Source organism: Leptosomus discolor, chromosome 8 (genome assembly GCF_034619465.1).
Source record: "Leptosomus discolor isolate bLepDis1 chromosome 8, bLepDis1.hap2, whole genome shotgun sequence".
Classification (NCBI taxonomy): Eukaryota; Metazoa; Chordata; class Aves; order Leptosomiformes; family Leptosomidae; genus Leptosomus; species Leptosomus discolor.
The window spans coordinates 36,917,263-36,938,674 of record NC_141398.1 but is presented as its reverse complement, the minus strand read 5'-3'; the positions used below and the strand labels follow the sequence as shown (position 1 = coordinate 36,938,674).

At 38.3% G+C, this 21,412-nt stretch overlaps 1 protein-coding gene across 1 annotated transcript in view; it reads right to left on the bottom strand.

Moving 5' to 3' along the window:
• CDKAL1 (CDKAL1 threonylcarbamoyladenosine tRNA methylthiotransferase) overlaps positions 1-21,412 on the bottom strand; it is a 416,090-nt gene that overhangs the window by 143,737 nt on the left and 250,941 nt on the right. Inside the window, exons 9-10 of the mRNA XM_086469156.1 lie at positions 16,541-16,707; positions 1,676-1,821 (exon numbers count right to left, since the gene is read on the bottom strand). Of these exons, the coding sequence (XP_086325282.1) occupies positions 1,676-1,821; positions 16,541-16,707 (313 nt within the window). The remainder of the gene's footprint in view (positions 1-1,675; positions 1,822-16,540; positions 16,708-21,412) is intronic.

Sequence of the window (21,412 nt, the reverse complement as noted above, 5' to 3'; positions counted from 1 at the left end):
GGAATTTTCCACCTTAATATTTGGAGACTGTTTTCTAACAGGAACTACTAGACAATTTGGTAGTTTCTTAATAAGCAGGATAAATAAAGTTTATTATTATTTAAAATTAGGACATCAAACCCATTATTTCTTCCTTGTTAAGATCACTACAAAAAAGCCTGTGGAAAAAGACGTATGCCATAGATTACTGTACATTCAGTGACCAGCTGTTTTAAATTTGGATATTAACTAATTCACTCTTTTCTGTGTGCAAGAGCTGAATGATTTAATAAATTCCCATATGCCCCAACATGTGCCAACTCTACTAGGTTATCGAAAATCCAGCTGTTGTTATGATAATAGTTGCCAATACCAAAACTACTGAAGAGAATAATGAATCAGCTTCAAGTCACCTAAGATATAAACTGACACAGTTCCCACTGCAGATACGTGGGAATACAATCTAGCTGTTAAGTAAAAACCAACACTGACCCACAGTCACATGGAAATTAAGTGCCAAGAATTTACGTGCTTAGTTTAGGGTGTAAAATTAAAGCCCAATCAACCTGCATGAAGACAAGCAGCTCCATTTCCATCAGTTTTCCTAGGTGCATAGGACTGTCCTACAAACTACACATACAGTTTGCAAAATAGATTCTATTGTGTCACAGTTTGCTTTTCTTTCTTACATATCACAATTTCCAAGCAGCTCTTGCACGACATGTTTTACAGAGGTAGACTGCTGGATTTTTCACTGATCATGAAAAATTGATTATGAAAATGATTATGAAAATGTGATTCTTTTATGTACAAGCATTTTAATGCCATTTAAAGAGTCAAAGGTACAACTCCACCACCCTTAATTCGTTAAAACAAGCACACAAACAACAAAAAAAAACTTAAAGAAAGGAAGCACCCAAACAAGGTGACAGAAATAATTCTCCAGAGACCTATTTTCACGACAATCAGTGTAGAAATATCCATCAAAATATGTCACTACTAAATTTTAAAAGCTAAGAAAAGACTTCCTTGGATATTAAATTATTACTTGTTGTTACAGAAGCTTTGCAGGTGAATGTAACTTCCACCTTCAGGTCAACCTAATACACACCCAATACACTCCTATTTCTCACAATTAGCTCTGTTGTGAAGGGAACTAATTTTGAAATCATCCTAGAAATTATCATTTGCATAAGCAAGATTATGGATATTAAGATTACAGTATTACTATATTGATGTAAATGTACATCAGCTATAGGACATAAAATACTTATTAAAAAAACTCAGAACAAACCAACCCATTCACGTTTGCTGGAGCTGGATCATCTCCAGTACACAGAGTATACAATGCTTAAAACCCACATTAAAGAAGACTTCAATAACTTCAGCTTCAAGTAGTCTATATATAGTAGTTCACGTACAAAAAATAATTTAATATATTATTTGAAAAAGATTAGGAATATATTGACAAATTAAAAGCATGTCATGTGGAGATTGAAGATGCTTATAAAAGCTCAAGCAAAGGGGCACACCACATAAAGGGGCTTACAGAAAACGCAAAGACTTTGAAAGCTTAAAGAAGCTCATTCTTCTTCATACCTTAATTACAAAGTTGCAAGTAATTGTCTTTTCAGCCACATGTTCTTGACGTTGCAAAAAACCCAACACTTATTTTCTCAAATATTAGTAGACTTACTTTTCCTTAAGGAAATCCACTACTTGTTTGAAGTCTGCCACACAGTATTCTCTTTTCATGTCCATGAGCACACTGTCAGAGGCTGACTGGACTGGTATGTGCAGAAAAGCATAGACTCTTGGATGATTGAGTATCTTTGCCATTTCCTAGGAGTTATTAAAAAAAAAAAAAAAAAAAAAAGCTTTAAAGCATTATGAAAACAATACACAAAACTCCTTTCAATTAATACATGGGGTAAGTATCAGTAGCAACACTTCCAAAACCCAAACAATACTGAGTTGCAGTGGCCAAAGTTTGAAACAATAGGGACAGGTGAAAATATTTGGAAGCAATCTTCTTTTTAAAGAAAATAAGAAGAAAGCTATGGGATTGCATTTCCTTTGAGACATTCCCTATGTAGTATTGGCTATCCAATTAAGAGAAAATTTTAGAGGTGAAGTGTTGTGAAAGGGGGTGCTTTCAGACAGTGGCTGGTTTCAATTTCAGAAGATGGAAAGGGTTAGCTGCTTTCTTATCAGGGTCAAGTGAGTTCTAAGACACCAATAGGGGAATGCCTCTAACTGGAGTATCCTTAAAGTTGGCAATCTGCTAATTAAGGTAAATTTGGCCATTTGCAAACCTGCTCCAATACTGGTCTGAAATGTGTTACCTGTGTTATTTCAGAGATAAGACTCCAGGATTTAAAAGTGTTTGGCTATAAAATGGACAGAATTCATTTGGGGCAGCTAAAAGCAGAGTGACAGCTAGAAAAGAGACAGGACATTACACATTTTGTACAAAGACAAAAGGTCAGAAAGAAAACGAAGTAAAGGTAATAGCAAAATGCAAACAAACCCCTAAACCAAAGTCAAATCAAACCCCTGATTGAGGCTTGGCAAGGTGATGGAACACGAGATGAAGAACAGAAAATGGCGGTCACATTTCTTTAATTTTTATTGTTTACACAATTAAGGACATACAGCCTATCAAGAAAGTTTAAGTATTCTTAAAAGTTGAGATAAAACAGCATATGGATTGCGTGCATCACGGTACAATACGGCCTGTTAATCTTTAGCCTGGAAAATATAAGTGAACTTGGACAAAGAACCACACTACACACACAACCAGGTTTTCCCTTCTCCCCAGGCAGCGAGCACACAGTACACATCCCAGGACTGAACGCTGCACTGCCTGCTCTTCTGCCATCTGCATTCTCCACGCTCTGGTCAGCCTCGCTCAGACCATTCCTCCTGTTTTCTTTGACAGCATAGATATTCTATATGACAACACACACTGCTGACAGATTTAGTTGTTAAGTTGCAAGTATTTACAAATTCTTTCCAGATCATTAATCAGCAGTATTAGTCATGCACTAAGATTTTCCCTCTGTATTTCTACAAGGTTGGCCTAGATTGTTCAAAGAGAAGGTAAACACCCTCATGCCTTTTAACTTTCAGGTACCCACCTTTTAAAAGGACTGATTTTTAGAGCAAGAAGAAAGAAACACTCTCTCAACACACACCTTTCATCTGAGAAACATATGCGTACAAACCCTGAGCTCTCTCAAATAATTTCTGAAAGCAGTTTTCAGAGTTTCTGTCCAAGATCCTACTATGTAAATGTCTAAGAGAAGCAGTTATTCAGTGGAATAGCTACTCTCGCTCAGGTATGTAAATGAAACCTCATAGTAATAACCATATGGATAATGGAGGGCATACAATCTGATGCACGGAAAGGCTGTGTGCAGTGAACCTGGCTCTCAGTGGAAGCTGGAGGCAGCTGGCTTCATGAATAAGAGAGTAAAGAAAAGGCCACCATGCACCCATACAAATTTTATGTGCCTATTTCAAACAGAATTGTTTGCCTATGCCCTTAACAATTTTAGATCTTCAGCTAGAATATATTTTCAAAATGAAAAGGCATAGAACAAGTTCTGTAAGAGGGTAACAAATTCAGGAAAACTCTCCTTCTCTTTTAAGCTTTAGAAAATGCTGTAAACATAGCTTACACGAAGCATCGTAGTAGTCATCTGTGATTTTTTTTCACTTATCAGTAATAAAATGTTTCTAAAATATAAGAAATGGAACCTAAGCTATGTACCACAAGCCTATTATCCTGCTTATCTCTTAGTTCAAAGCACTTCATTCAATCTTCAAAAAAATATTTGTGATATAAGAAATCAATAAAAGTCAAGTTTCATAACATGTTTCTGAATCTGCCAAGTTCTTAAAAATAACTCACGCTAAAACATAGAAAAAAAATTCTTTCTCACTCCTCTCAATTTTGGCATCTTCTGAATAACAACAGCCTCTTCAATATGTGATTACTTTGTGAATTCTTTTTCAAGGTAATAAACTATTTATTAGAATTTCTAGTTACAAAAGTGTTATTTTATTCCAGCTTTTGTAAGGCTTAGAATCATTTGATAGGAAAAAAACAGGTTTCTATCCCAAACACTGGGAATATTACATTTAAAAATCTAAGATTCTGCTCCTTCCCCTTTGCTTTCATACTAAACAACACCTTTTTAAGGCTTGCTTTTTAACCTTAAAATTGGGATTGATTCCTTCCACAATAGTAGCTACTTTTAAATTGTGTACAAAGCTAAGCACACACTGCAGGCCAGCAGGAACTAATAAAAAAAAAGCATAACTACCTTGTATTTACCTGTGTTAAAGAGACCATGCATAGGAAAGGAGGAGAAATGACCTCGCTTTACCAGAAAGTTTTGGGTTTTAAAGTCACAACTGAGGAAATTCTCTAGCTATGTGCAAATGTTGGTTTAATTTGTCTTTGTCTCTTCTCTGCCTTAAAAAATGAAAATTATGCTGCAAAGTATGAAAAGTGAAAACCAAATCCCAAAATCTAAATGGTGCTTTCCTGTCTAAAGGATCTCAAAAAACCACCCAGCCACCCCCAAACACACTAGTTCCTTATCTGACGGTGAGGTGCACGATCCTGCTGGTCTCACATTTGATCTCCTTCAGCGGGACGTGGCCAAGAGGGAGCTTTCAGCTACTCTTCCTGCAAAAGCAATTAATTCGACAGTGTTTGGCAGCCAGGGTTAAACAAGACTCCAGTCAGAGCTGCTTCTTCTAGTTATCCCCCATTTAAAAAAAACAAAAAAAGAAACAATACAGCTTCTGCAATCACTGCTGTCGGTATCTGTCAGGATTAAGAACGCAACTGTTGCCATTCAAAGTAATTTCCCTTGGTTCTATAGTAACAGGAAAGAAAATGCCTGGCGTTAATTAACGGAACCTTTCAACTGCCACTACAGGTCCCTGTATGCAGCAAGAGCCATGAGCATAAGTGCAAAAACAGTATTGACCACTCCACTGCATCACTTTGTTTATAAAGATGCACATCAGTTCCTTAATATCAAAGAACTTGCATTCTTCAGAAAACAAATTGCTTGGCACATGTATCAGAAATGCACATCCAACGTGTTACGTTATCTGGAAGCCCTAACACAGCCTAGCTGCTGTGGTCACAGGTCTCAGGAACATTCTGGACTCTTAAAGCTCCTTCTAGAGAAGTGGAGGTCGCAAACAACTCTTTCTACTGCGAAGTCCTTTCTTTGCTTACTTTCTGTACCTAAAATATACCAGAAACTGGGAGTGAGCAGTTCAGAAGGAAACAGAATAACAGACTAAACAAAAGTTTTGCATGATTATGTCAGAAATCTGGATAAATAAATATTCCAAACTTTGTAAATGTTCAGATAAAGATACCACATTCTAACCAGAGCTTTAAGGTAAGATTCTTCCAGTCTCTACTTTTTATCCTCCCTACACCTAAAGCTACACTGAAGCACTTTATCACATAGGTTGGATTAAACCGCAGCGATGTGCTGAACAGTCATACTTAGTCGATGCTGACAGATTTTCCCACACCACAGATTGCACACAGAATACTAGATTTCATCACTTAATAAAACTATTAGTTAATATCCCATAGAGAACTTGAAGGATGTCATGGGCTAATGCATAATTGTACTTTACAGTGTCTGAACATTCTAAGCTTAACATCTGTTTCCTGTTGTTTTATACATATATATATAGAATTATTTTTTTTTTACGAAGTGCTTTGCGATACTAGACACAATTACATATTTCAGTCAGAAGGAAAAATGCAACATAGAACTTTACTTCCATCTGGAAACAATAAATGAACAACTTTTTGAAATTATACAACACAACTGTGAAAGAAAATTTCTGTCTTTAATCATGACTGAAACAGCTGATTGCCTTTTTCCCCTGTCCCCTGGAATCTAATAATATGTCCACGAATGAAGGGAAGCACTGTGCGAAAATGACATTTCATGTAGGAATGTAAAGGTCAAGGAGTAGCGCAATTTGGTCTAAGCTGACTTTACAAAAAATAAAAGTCATCTACATTTGGAATCTAACAATGTATGTGAAATACCCTTTAGGATACTGATCACATAGGGAATAATTTTTTCCAGTTCTTAGCAGCTGGAGTACATCAGAACACAAGGCACATTGCCAGAAAGACTTTTATCTAGTCAGTATATTTTATCCTAGCAATTACAATACACAAATTCAACCACCTAACCAGAAAATCAATCCTTCTGTTTGTAACGACACCACGCGCAACCACAGAGAATCACAGACAATGATCTGTACATCTTTATGTCAGTACCAGCAAGCTGTTCAGACAGTGATTCTTTCCCCTAACCTAAAGTATTTGAATTCTGCCTTGTGCTTGAGTCACGATGATCTGAATAACTTGCTCCCTAGCAAAAGGATTTTGTTCTCTGCCAGCAGTGAAGCCCAAAGAAACCCTTGTCCTTATGGAAACATGACAAAGTGGCACTCCCTCAAAACTCCTTCGCCTTGTGGCAGACGTTAGTCTGGGATATGTCATGAGGGGTGTCCGCTGACTGTTGTCTATCAGAAGCCCAGTGGTGCCACCATCAGCACGGTCTGGCTAAAAATCAAGTGGTTGCAGTCCATTTTATAAATTCCTCTGCTGCAGTGCAGTTCAGGAACACATGTGATCTAGCGATGCAGGCATGGCAATGATGACACAGTATGATCGAGGCTGGAAAGTCTGTAACAGTTTTGTTAAAACTAATGAACAGGGAACCTTCCCCCCGGCTTCCTGCCCCCCCATGAGTAATGGGGCTGTAAAAACCGAAGAACGCGTAGGACGTGTGATTGCAAACCTCCCCAAGGACACTGCCTGGAAGGCAATGCCTCCCCCTCAGCTGTACATGAAGTGGGGGAGATGGAATGAAGCCATATGATGGGCAAGCTTAGCAGCAACCCCTGCCCCATGTAATATCTCATGACTTCTGCTCAGGTCTTCATCCTATCATTAGGATAAACGGGGGTCACACTGGAGCAGTTAGAAGCCCACACAATTCTGGCCAATGTAATTTGAACCTTAAAATCAAATCTTTGGGCTGCCAGATGGAGGGCAAAAATCTGTTTTGTCATATGGGAAAAATTCCTTCCACGTTACCAAACAACAAATGGGCATTAGCTCAGGCCACCCTTAGAAGTGGATAGAAACCAGACTGACTGCAAACCGTGATTTGCTGATAGGAGAACTAGCCATGAGTGTCACATGCTCGGCCCTAGCTGTTCCCAGCTGTGGTAGGTGTGGGATGCCTCTACTGCTTCCAACCTCATAAAACAGACAACCCTAGCTAGCTAAGTGATATCCCCTCCCTTGTGGCTATGTATTAAGCCTAATCTTTTAAAAACCAAACCAAGCCATACCAAAAACACCTCCACACCTTCAAAAACTTGCCACATCTTTCATTAAAAGTGAGGACAGGCTAACAGGAGTTCTTGGAAAAAAAGTGATGTTCAGATAACACCACAATACAATAGTGTATTTCACAGTTCAAAGCTCCAGCTGAGCTTTTTGAACCTCTTCCCTCGAGTCGGAGCACAAACAAGGAATCACACAACACCAAATACTAGCTACCTGATTTTCACTTTTAAACACAGAAATATCAAGAACACTCCTACTCATTTAACAAGTACATATGTTTCTCTCCAAGGTATGACATACAACCTGGATATACGTGGTGTACTCAAGAAAGAGTCTCTTTGCAGAGGATCATTTTTTGCATTTCTCTGATAAAAACAGTAATTCCCAGTACAGATACCCTAAGCTGGGTTGCTGAAACACTTCATGATAAGAAAACTGGTATCCCTATCACAACCTGCTTCCAATATTAAAGTAGGACTACCTTTACATTGGGTAAAGTGTAAAGCATCGGCATCTACATTAGGTAAATTGCTTATTGCTCAGTCTGCATGGAGCCGTGAGCCCAAGTACAACATCTGAGTCTCTGCAAGCGTTTCACCAGAACATTGCTGATTCAGTGACGCATTGAGCATCGACAGCATCACACTGATTTCCTCGAGGTATCCTGCACCTTCTGTCCCCCACAGACTGATGGGAGTTCCATGGTTGGAAACATGCAGGGAATGGTTAAGTGCTTTCAAAGATGAGAACTGTTACTGTTGCTGCAGCAGCCATCAGTGTAAACCTGAAGAGACTTTGTGGAGCTTCAGAGTGCTGTTTGTCCACGTTCAACAGAGATCCACTTTAAGGTAAAATGTACCTTTAATTAACAGCTAGAGTGATGGCTTAATGACTTAAAGCCAGCCAACCACATAGCAGTGCTAAATCCTGCATGATTAATTCTCATGTGCAGGAAAATACACACTTTTTCATTTTCTCTGTGGTGCTCTAATTTCTCATCATTAAGCTCACCTCAAATGAAATTATTTTTTTTTTTCAGAAGTAAATTAATGCTTCTCTTTGCAGTATGTATTAAAAACACATACTGGGAAGTTCCCTTAAAAAGGTGATTTATTGTAACAGCACACTGCTACTTTAAATAACTCTCTGTCTCAATCATACTTTATGCTAACAAAACCTTGAAAAAGAATTAAAGCATAGAGAGGCACACACAATAGGCAAGTAGGACTGTCACACTACCTTTTTGTCTTCAGAAACCTGGATGAGTGAAACAGATTGCTAGTTTCATCCATACTATGTATTTGTTCACCACCTCAAAAATGAGAATCCCGTATGATATAAAAAGAGTTGATGGTTTCTGCTCAGAAGGAAGTCACAGAATGAATGGCACATCCTGTCAGTTCAGCTGCACCGAGACAGGGCACTACCAGGAAGCCTCCCAATTGTTTCCCTCTATTTCAAACAAGCAAGTACGATACCTAAAACAGCATCTGCTTTAGCAGGTTACAGTGGAAGGAAAATAGTGGAAGGTTTTAATCAAAACCTAAACCTTTCGGCAAGTGCTATCACTTTCTTTCTTTTGCAGATATCCAATTTGCTGAGCTAAATTTCATAGCAAAATAGACTAAAAGTATTCAAAATCATAATGACAAGACTGATACCATAGAATTTACATTCTTCATCAGCTCTTGCACATTTAACATAACTAAACTAACAAATCAAAGACTGGGTAGAAAAGCTTTTATGTCTTTTCCTCAATTCACAATGGTACAGAAACCCAAACCCAATATTACTCTGCAGTTTTATTAAAGTTTCTAGAACACGTTATATTTTCTTTTTCTCATTTTTAAAGAATAATCACCTCAAAAAAAAACAACCAACCAAACTTTTTTTAAACAAATGCCAAAGCCCAATGAAGCAAACAGTCTTACTGAAGCAAGTAGATGATATTGCAAAGCACAGTGAATGTGACAGCTCATCTATCAAAGAAAACAAAAGGTTTATGCATCTAAACTACACAGAAGCTTCTGGAGCAGCACAGAGAGTAGTTGGTAGAACTTTACTTATTATAATATAAATAACTAGGGAAGTGTGATCTTACTTGTTTTTCAATGAAGGCAGAAATATTAAAAGAAGATGGCATAGTTCGTTATGCAAGCTATATGTTTGACAATAGCTTCTCCCCCAATGCCTTGAAGCACATGGTAACTGCTAAACTCCCACTTTATTTAGCAAAAATGCAGTTTCCCACATATGTACTACCTGTCCGTTGAACAAAGCACTCAATTAATGGTGACTTTTATTTTCTGCTAGTAATCCACCAACGAAGGAAGCCACAGCTCCAAAGGTCTGCTAGGATGAGACAGCGTCACAAGTGATTGACAGACAACCTGACACTCCACACGAGCGTGGATCTATCTGAATTTAAATGCCCTTCATTCTTCTGATACCTAACAAGCCAGAGAAACATTCATATGTTTCAAAATCATAATTAAGGTACAGTTAACATGCACAGCTTTAACTGGTCAAGCAATGTGCTACTTAATATTAACCCCTTTTTGCAACACTAATTTTTATGCACACATTATTAAATATGGCAGAGTGCTAGATGCATGCATAAAATACTGTGCCTTGATGGAGAACTGAATCTTGCATAAATAAAAGCAGTTCTTTCTCTGTGTTTCTCAAACCATTTTTTCTACTAGTGTTACAAAGAACAGGAGCTTCATTCCCAGCACCACAAATATTCCCTCCTACCATATGTGGAAGCAAAACTTTATTGTCCATCAAAGTTCCCAATACAATAACATTGGTAAGGTTTTTGAGAATACCCAAGATTCACAAATACAACACAAAATCTTCAAGAAGAGGAAGATGGGTTCTTATTTTGACATTTATTAAGTCAGATCATATTCCATCAGCTGACAGCTTTTGGTGGAATTTTGGACATTATGGGTATTATGGACATTAGGCCCTGCTGAGGCTGAGATCTTAAAACCCTAGATCAGAGAAAGTGGTGTGACAAAATGTATCTCAAAGCACAGCAGAGATTCATCCCTTTCCTAAACCCATAACATCGAAACATACTTTCACTCTGGGCCAAATTCACCACTGAAAAAGTTCCCATGACACTAAGTCGTAAGGAGTAATTTGAAGGAAACATGCTATATTTGGAAATCCCAAAGACAAAGAACACTTTAAAAGGAAGAACAGGAGAGACAGAGTATTTTGGGACTAAAAAAATAAAAAGCTGGAATACACAGAGTAAGCAAAGATGTACACAGAGCCTCCATGGGATGAATAAGCATTTAACATCAAACCAAGGGAAACACTAAGCATCCTTCCCACTTCCTTTATTTTTTCTTTTTTTTTTTTAGAAGCTCAGATTCAACTGTCCCTCTCCTCCTCCGCTTAGTATCTGAGATTTCTTTCCATTTTACTGCTAGCAAGACAAACCCAGTTTGCATAGAGACAACTATTAATTACAGCACAGGAAAGTTGCATGGTCCACCGACCACAACACACAACAAAACTCACAGTAATAAGAGGTCAGGGGCTTAAGTATTCATTTATTTAAATGTATGCCACAGTTTTCATTTTTTCTGGTCAAATCAACAGATTTTAATTGGCGCTTTCAAATGCAGCAGTCTATGAAAATGACAAAAATAATACTAGAAACAAAGCAAATACATGCCCTAAAGGCCTCTTAATTTCTGAAATCATGCTGCCCTTTTTTTTTTTTTGCCATTGATGAATGTGTGCATATTATTCCCTTTTTAAATGCATTTCAAATCAGCTTACACTCTAGCTTATTCAAAACTTGAGCTTATGCACAATGCTCAGAAACGTTCGGTGCACTCAGAGGAAAAAAAAAAGAACAATATGAAAAAAAGAAAAGTGAATGGGTTATTTTAATACATATCTATGTGCTATGTCAGGGCACATTTGAGGAAGCCATCTGTAGGGTATCAGCCTCAGTGAGGTTAAGGAACATAAACACCAAGCTGACATGAAAAATCAAAGCAAAACAGCAAAGAAATACTATTGTTACTTGTGGTGCAGCACACTTGGCACTCCTCATGCATTTGAAGACACTGCCGCCATGCAGGCTCCATCTCAATGGTTGCTGCATCACTCAAATGTCCTGAATTAATAACAGAGATAAAGCCCACAGATGGCATATGGTATGGTTTGAGACAGACTCATTTTGACAGGTGACAAAGACGACTACTCATCTAATCATGTGAAATTAAGCACTTACGGGAATGGCAGGTGTGAACTGTCTCCTTTATACAGATTTGGAAACATCCCATCCCTCACAGAAAGTGCTGTACTAAAATCCCAGACAACTCTGGAAGTACAGTTAGTGTTAAATCTGCAAGGGAGGTAAGCTAAGGCTGAGATGCGAGCCCCTGCCCTTTTACAGTATGGATAATCTGCATTGCCTTCCGATTTGGACAGAGCCCCAGATACTGAACGAGAAAATGAAGTCAGAAACCTAAGGAAAAACTAATGTCTAACACTATGTCGCTAACATAAATCCATTCTAACCTGCTATATACTTGGCCTAATTTTTGACTTTTGGGCCTAACTTCTCTTCACTGTTTAGCTACCATTCCTCCCCATCAGTCACTGCAAGTGGATGTAAAACACTAGAGCACTAGCCGATAACTCCATAATATGATTGTAGAACAAACGCCTGGAGGTTACTTCTAAAACAGGACATATACCTTATGTCACTTTTGGTACGTGTTGATACTACAGGCGAACACCACCTTTGCCATCTGGCAGTCTGTATAATTCCCACAGTAGCTCTGTGCAAATACACATGGGTAAGGGTAAACAAGCTAACTGTGCACATGTGCATTCATTGCACGCTTTGCTGGGACTATAAAATGGATTCTAATATCAATCTTTTCCCTCACCTTTAACATTTCATAAAATTTAAAAAAATTCTGTGCTAAAACATTTTTCCCGAAGTTCACGTCCAACTACTAAAATTTTCTGCCACATGAATAAAATTCCAAGTTTTCCTCAATGCTACGTGGCATCAACATACTAAGAGAGGACAGACACTGGACAAGGGCATGTATCTCAATCTCAGTTGGAGACCAAACTTCAAAGAAGCAAACTATATGCTTCATGATGTATGCATTCAAACAGACTGCTAAGACTGTGAGAAAGCACTTTGGAAAACACAACACCATCTTCATCGGTTGGCCAGATTTTCTCTGAGAGGAAAACTAAGGATGTCTTTTGCAGCTAAATTGCAAACTTCAACTTCGTTCTCAGTCATAGCACTATGATTAAGAGCAACATTCAGCTCTTTTAAACACACCAAAGCACCCTCTCTCTTATACCTACAAACCTCATACAGAAGGCGTACCAGCATGGGCTGTGTCCACATTAATGTGCTGGTTGAAAGCAGCAGTAAAATTGTGAAGTGCAATCTCCCACGCTTCCTGCCAGCCGTGGGTTTGTTCAGTCTGCAGGGTGACTTTGGGGTGGGCAAACTAAATTCACTTCTGAGGAAATCGGAGCAGTGGCCATACTCCAGGTTCACAGTGAATGTGCTCTAAGCCCTTGGTGGGAACAGAAGGATTCAAACAACAATCTGCGAAGGATTCAAACAACAATCTGCCTTTGAAACAGCTTTGGACCATGGGTAGTGGGAAAGTTCAGTTAAGTGCATTGGATTTATTTTGAAGTCAAGTCTCCAAAATGCAGATAATGTAAATATAGTGGCTTTACTACCAAATTCTGCAATTTCCTCATCTTCTCTTATTGCTCCATACTACTCGCAAATGTAAGCATGTCTAGCTACAGCTTAAAGATCCACCTGAGCAATACAAACAATATATGCTGGGCATATTTCAAAGCAATGTGATTGCAAAGGGAGGAAAATCCAACACTCAAGATACCTCCCCTCTGTGGATGACTCCTCACAATGCTAGAACAGTACACGCAACTTAGGCTTCAACTGTATATAAAGTGATACAATTTTAAATGTTTAGTCCTTTATTCAGCCATATCACCCATAGGTGCAACATCTTCCTCATTCATTGAGGACATGAGCATCGCCACTGTGGTCTGAGGAACTCTTTGCTTCTAATGCAGCTGTGCCATCCAGAACTCTCGGTATTGATCTGCACATCCCTGTTCTTTCTATGTCTAATCTCTTCCCATTCTGACAATTGCAAGGCACAGAAACTCCCGCAAACAGTAAAAGAAACCTGCAAATTCCAAGCACGCAATCAAGCCAGTTACCTGACGCTTCGAATGACAAGAGATTAAAACACATGGCTATTTGAAGGAAAACAGATTACTTGTGAAATGTTTTAAAAACTCATGTTTAACCACAAAACCAATTCAAGTCAGTATTTAAAAAATGTACAGAAAGTCTTTGGAAACTGGTATTTCTAAAATATTTAACTTACAACTGAGTGTTATTGGAGAAAACAAATGTATTTATATAAACTTCGTTATTAGCTTAGCTTTGGAGGTTACAAGAATAAGGCAGATGCAAAACTAGCCAAACCTTTTACCCACAGGTAAGCTCCAATAAACACGGCAAAAACTATAAATGAATCAAAATCACTGCTTTTAGGCTGGTTCTCTAGGGGAGCTCTGTCCAAATCTTAAAAATAATTTTTATGTTTTTACATGACTGCTGTTGCTCTATGCCACTTATCAGATGTGTTCATTACTAAAGTGAAATAAACCCTTGCCTAGCAGTGGCATATATACAGTTATATGCAATTGCTGAAATTTTCTGATTTTTAAAAAAGGCATGTGATTGGAACAACTTTTTCTCTTTTCACCAGATATAAAGAGCAACACATGATTAGTACATTTTCCCATGTAAAATTTTTTTGCAGAAAGCCAAACATCATCCTAGTTAGCACCACGACTTCTAACAAAAAGGATTAATAAAATGCAGCACCTTTTAAAAAAATTCATGAAAGATGTTTGCAGCCACTAAGACAGCTTCATAACTTTCTTAGAAGATAACAGAACTACATCTGGATTTTATCCTAATAATTGACATGAAGGTTAATCAACCTCTCATTTAATTTCTTTTGTTTTTTAAACAAATCATAGTTTCACCCTTTCCTCAACCAGAAAGTTAAAAGCACATTCCCCATAAAAAGTTTATTTTGTCTGGTGAAAATATATACAGGAGACCGCCAACATTCCCTAGTGATCTCTCAGATACAAGTCTGGTAAGCCTGGAAGACGGGACTAGACAAAAACGCACAAGGTAAAAAAAAATTCTACAAATTTCGTTTGACAAATCATCAAAATTATTTCACCAAATTACAAGCTGAGAAATCCTTGGGCGTACATGAAACACAGAAACGTGATTAAATAATCCTTAATAAACATCACATGAACTGGAAATTGTATGAAACACTGAAGAGGACAAGCAACAGCAGATGCTGCTGTTGTACAAACACCACACATTCTGCACAGCAACATTCAAGACACACATCCTCAACAGGCTTTCATAAAGTCTTCTCGCTCTGCCACCACACTTAAAATACCCATTTCTAAAGAGATTACTTTTCCTGAATGAGAGTCAGGTCAAAGAGAGTCCGACCTCCAGCACTTTCTAGAAAATTTAGAGTCAGGAATATTAGAGATCATAAATCAAAACCACTCACGTATTTGTGACATGCTCAGACTCACTAAGATGGCCACTGATTGAAGGAAAGATATACACTTCCCATTTTGCTCAGATTATATCAAATTAAGACCACCACAGTGCCCCTTACATGGGCAGAGCAGTTTCTTATTTCCAGCAACTGATTATTTTTTTTTTAAAAAAGAAAACAATTTCTGAGAGTCCTCGTAAGATGAGCAGCAGTGACAAAAGCAACAGTCTATGCCAAAACACTTTTAATAATGTGAGTTTTAAAATGAAAGCAAAAGCATTAACTGTGAAAATTGCTAAAGGCTTGATTTGCTTTTGTACAAGATGCTGAAAAATCTTAAAATAAAAAAAAAAAAAAGAAGAAAAAACTTGTGACAGATATGAGAGTTTGAGACAGAATGCAAAGTTCTAAAAACCACTACCAAACCACTTTCTGAAGATTTCTATTCAATGTGTTGTTAAGACTCTATCTTAGTGAAGTGTACATTAAACCTAACAGCCCAGGAAATTTCTTGCTGTTTTCTGCAGCTTGTATTCTTCAGCTGGTGAAGTGAAACACTGCTTACTCCTGTCACGACGAGATTCCTCTAGCCCATGCACTTCAGTAAGGAAAGGTGCAGTTACGGCACTCTGGTGAGAAAATACTGCCCTTGACACCTTAAGAAAACCTAAGTGGGACTATTAATTCTGTAGTATCTTCAGAAAAGCAGCACGGACACCAGATATTTATCTGGGTAATGCAGAAGCACGTGGTTACAAAATCTGCCTCAAGCTATACCCTTCCCTGCTTTTTCCTCCTCTTTAAAGTCAGGTTCTTTCTATAAACAGTTCCTATGAATTTAAATAAATTCATTTGGTGACAGAATCCAACCAAACCAACCTACCTTTGAGACACAATCCTCACCTCCTGCTCTGCATACATATGATGTTCTTTCAAATCCACATTGTTGTATGCTTTGTTGCTTCTAATCTCACTGAACTACTTTGTTACAATTTTTTAACACAGATAAACAGAGTTTCCATTTCTTATCATGGAAGCTCTACACACTCTCAGAATAGCATTTGACACAGGATAATGAATATGTCGTTGAGGGAGACTAATATATAGTGTCTCTGGAAATATTCATTTGAGGTGTAGCAGGAAGACAAATTCAGTCCCACAGTCCATTGCCTGCTAACGACATTTCCTTTAGTTCTTGAAAACACTGGACGTACACACAAATGCAGTATCCCTAGAATAAAGTTCCACAGATCAGAGACATCAGTATTATAATTCCAAAATTATTTTAATATCTTCTTATCTTGGTAACTTGCTATGTCAGGCAAATCGCTTAACACTATTAGTCCAATTCTATAAATTTACTTGAAATCCATATTATTTTAAGCTACTGCTTAAAATGAAACGCACTATACACAAGGTTCCACGCTGACTCACTCAATGAACGCTTATGCCGGCATGTAAATGATTCTCTTTTCTTCCTTACCTCCAGATGCTCTAAAATATAGGGAGGGTTTGTCATGCCAAGCCTCAGCATAGCTCCCTCAGGAATAGCTTCAACCAGCTTCCAGAGAAGCGTAGGGAGGTCTGTGCCAATGTCTCTGCCATACGCCCCTGTGTCTTCACTGGTCAGCCATATCTCACAAACACCCTCTGTGAATAAAAGAAAGAGATAATTAACAAATCTGGTTTAGAGCTGTTTATTTTATCATACAGCTGCTTACTCTTTTTAATGCAGTATTTCACAAGGCTATTATGCAGCCAGGCTTGGTATTCAATTGCAGGGCGGAGGGAAGGAGAAGGAAAGCTTATCCCATGGGTAGCAGTGGGTTATTAAGTTCATTTTATGAGCACAAGAGTGCTACAACAGAGTGCTGTAAATTATCATTGCTGTGGAGTGATTAACATTCACAGCCAATGACTAATTCTGTGCTGCCTCTACAGCAAGTCAGTCAAGTTTAGCACTCTGGTATATTTTTTGAGCCTAATTCATTAAACACCGCAAGCAGCATTACCCAAGCAAAGAGTTTGCATTAATGGTTGTTGCTAGCAGTTAATAGGATAACTGGTAAGCTTCTAATAAGGAAAAACCAGCTCTAAAGCACAGTGATTAACATTCCTCCTGGAATAACTATTAAAAACTTGTATTCTTTAAATTATACAATTAGCAACACAGTATTAAGGTTTTCTTGAAAAGGTTAGTGATCACTGCATGACTGAGTGATACAGTTTCCTGGCAGTTAATACTTTATTTTCCATCAAGCAGGGCCTTAGGAAGTAGTATATTTGATTTATACTGTAAAAAGTAGTGACCTTCAATGCTGATATTTGGTAGTAACATCCTCCTGTTCAAAGAGGGGAAAGATTGCACCACCCTTCAGTAACAGTTGAAACCATGAGGCTTCACGCAGCCACTTCTACCAGTCTGCCCAGCTTCTATTGTTTTTGCAATGCAAACCATCTCCTTCTCCTCACCACCCCAATGCAAGAAATAAGCCATCAAAACCAGGGTGCTGGGAAGAAGACTGCTGTGATTCCCAGTGAGATAAGATACCGTTAACTCAGCGAAGAGTTAAATTTCTAACAGTGATGAGGAACCAGTAAAGAAAGCACTCAAACACTAGAAGGTGCATAATTCATCAGAGCACTCATCTGACCAGCAGAGTATGTCTCCCAAAATGTACATGTTTATATTACAAATATATACTTAAGATGAGGAAAACATAAACACGTACACAGACTTTAATCACATAAAAAGTAATAAACCTAGAACACCAGAAGTTTTACAAAAATGTAAACTCATGACTGCCACTTTTAAACTCACACTGTAACTACAAAGGCAGATGGCAGGCTATGCTGAGCATCAAAGTTAATTCTGTTTGTTCAGAAAGGTTTTCAAGGCCATTACCATTTAGAACTAAAAATACTTAAAAATGAAAGGAAAACTAAGAAACTCATCACTTCTTAAGTTTTGCTTCAAGAGGAAGTTTGTGAGAGAGATGTAGAATTCTGTTCTTGTAAGAAGTCTGGTTGAAAGTATTCCTGAAGCACTGCTCTTCGGTTACCCAGCTTGCAGTCACAACTTTGTAGTCACACTCAAACGGAGCTGCCTCATGCCTCACCAGGTATGCAGAAACTGCTAGCAATACACAAGCACACTTGGATTCCACTGCAGTTGCTAATGTTTTCAGAATTCATCTCACCACAGGCAGTACCACACCATGAAACATACTCTAGGGTCTGCCGCCTGCCCTACCTTTTCCTGAGGTATGGAAAAAAGAAGTGAATTATATGTTACATTTTAAAAATAAGAGAAACATAAAGGATCTAAATGATGGCTACTGTCCTGTTGTTTTCTTTATATCAGTCTCTAGTAGCCATTAGAACACTGCAAAACAGAATAATTTACTTGCTGAGTTTCTACGGAACAGAGTAGCTTATTTTTAAGCTTTCAATCTAAATAGTTGCACAGGTTTTGGGTTCGGTGTTTTGTTTTGGGGTTTTTTGGGTTTCTTTTTTTTTTCATGAAAATGGCTAATGGAATACTGTCTTAGATTTACCAGATGAACACTGAGCAAAAAACCATAAATCACTGGCTAGGGATGGAAATAACATTCCCATGGAAAACAACAGCGAGCTTTTAGAGCTGCATAGGTGGGGACTATTAGCCCCATGGTGGGCTGAAACTTCAAATTAAATCACAAGAAGAGGAAGCAGCTGTAAATCAGCAACAACAGGAATAACTGTCTCATCTGTTCTCTGATCAGGGTGCTAACAACAAGCACTGGGAATAATTCATGCAGAGAGAGCTGGGGATGTAGTCTTAACACAGCAGGGATGGACACCTGTATTTTAGGAGAAAGTTTCAGACTGACAAAATGTATCTTCAAATACTGAAAGCTGCTGTGAGTGCTAAGTATTTACAAATAGGGTAAAGCAACTTTGTACACAACTAGGTGTGATAGAAGTTTGGTGTCAACTGTTGTTGGGCTGTTTATTCTAGTCCTTTGCATCCTGAGTTTAGGAGTCTAACCTTACACCAGGTAAGAGGAGAAAACAACAGACCTCTCAAACAGTGTTAATAAAGTGGACCAACACCTCCTATTGTCACTCGGTCCCCTTCCCCTCCAAACTCCAGTGTATTTACAACCGCTGTTTAACCACGTACAGAATTTTTTTTCCTTTCTTTTGCAGTGAACCTCACTCAATCTTTCAACCATTCTGTTACTGGGTAATTTTTGTGCTAACAAAAGCAAGCTGATTTTGTAAACAAGCAAACTGATCCAAACTGCAGACTTTGGAAGTGCAAACTCAGAGCATTTGTTACAGTATTAAGGCCAATTATCATTTTATTCAAGTAATTACAAGTCTGCCTTTGGTCACAGCTCTGCCATCACTACCCAGCACAAAAGAGTAACCTCAACAGCTGGCTTCTGCTCTCTGCTCTGCTGTAATTGGAGATGATGGAGAATGAAAAATGTTCGAAAACAAATAGCTTCCAAGTAAAGGAAGGAGGTTCTCAGCCTATTCCTTCTCCAACATCTCAACATATAGAACACTCATTGCAGATTATCTGACATGGGTTTTAACTTCATTTTTGTGGGGTAGTCTAAACAATCCTTGTCATAAAGAAGACAAGAAATCCTACAGTTGTCACTTTTATGAGACATGTATTTCCATTTTAGAGGCCACTTGAAATGATTAATTTCTTCAATAAAAAATTTCTAGCATTTTTTATTTTGCTTTATCCTCACGCCACTGTTGTAAACACTGTTTTCAGCAGTAGCAAACATCTTCTAAATTGAAGGGGAATCTACTCCATCTGAAAAATGAATTTACTTCAATCTACAAAAGCATCTGAAGATGTTAAAATACCAGACACTAATCCCACTGACATTCTCCTATTTGTTAACTTGTAGTACCTTTGTGCAAATGAAATTCAACCACAAAATCCCTCTTTTTTATTTTTTCCTCTTCTCCTTCGCTTCATCTCGTTCTTCTCTTTCCCGTGAGATTTTCTAATGCAAACAGGAGTGACTTCTCCAGCAGCACAATTCTCTGCAGGCTGCCACGGTGGGAGGCCCATGATTCTGACCTTCTCAGTAGCCTATATATGCTTATCAATAACTGCCTGACCTCCTTGCTATTCCTTCTCCAATAGTGAATTCTTACGGCAGTCTGCAGTGCTGTACAAATAACAGAAATACCTCTCCTGCCGCACCACAGAAATCTGAAAGACCATCTGCCAAGGGAAGGTCTGAGTTAAATGTTTGTCAAAAACTGCCTGCAGACTTGAGGACAATCAATCTGACCCTGTCACTCCTGATCACCTCTCCAGAATGAAAGAAAATCACGGCCAAAAATGGAGAGAACTGCGGGAGCTGCATGAGGACACTGACACGATCAATGTGATCTAACAAGTGAACCTTTATTTCCGTGTTTCCAGTGCAATTTATAACCCTCGACCACACCCAATAAATACTGATTGGCTTCATCGCAAATAACGGCCCATAGTCCAACCTGATTGGCCACATTACGAGTCATGTTCAAGTCATGTTCACAAATGTTCACACCCATCTTCTTCAAGAAATTAAAACTGCGGCATTAATGGCGGCTGTCTCTTCTCCTGCACCTGTAAGATGTTCATGCCCCCTGCACTGGAAGTTGTTTATGCTTTCAGCAGTTCCGGTACGTCCCAGCTCGGATTCTCTGGAAAGGCTGGATTGTTCACATGTCCCTTATTTCATAAATGTCCTCCCACAGAGAAAGGCTTGGAAAAATCAAATTAATTTTAAATGTGCTCATTGTTTACAACAAGGTTACCCTACATAAATTTATTTTCTCTTCAATTATTTGAATTTCCCCTTATTTATTCAGCATGGATTTTACAGGCGCTATTTACACACTTGATGCAGTGCATGTGCTAGATTACTTTGCTGAATCAGTGCTCAACTGAGAAACTGTGAAGACACCTGTGTACACACCATATCTCTGTATCAACCTGGATATAATGCAAGTTTAAACAGAAAATGAGATTTGGATGAATCAAAAAGGTCCTCCTGTGCTTCTGAAGTACTCTGCAAGCACTGATTCACCAGGTAAGGGTCCAGGCCTCCTCTTACAGAGTCAGTTCAACCACATGGATCATCACTGAAAGATCCCATCTGAAGGAGTGAATCAACCAGGGAACAACTTACTGGTGCTAATGGAGGTTTAGAAGGGTTAGTTTCCAAGAAATCCCTACTTAATCTGTATGTACACAGGGCTTCTAGAGGAGAGAGAGAATGGAGTTACACACAGTCCTGTACAAATGCACCCTATCCCAGACTCAACAAGTAACTGTCACAATTGGAAACTG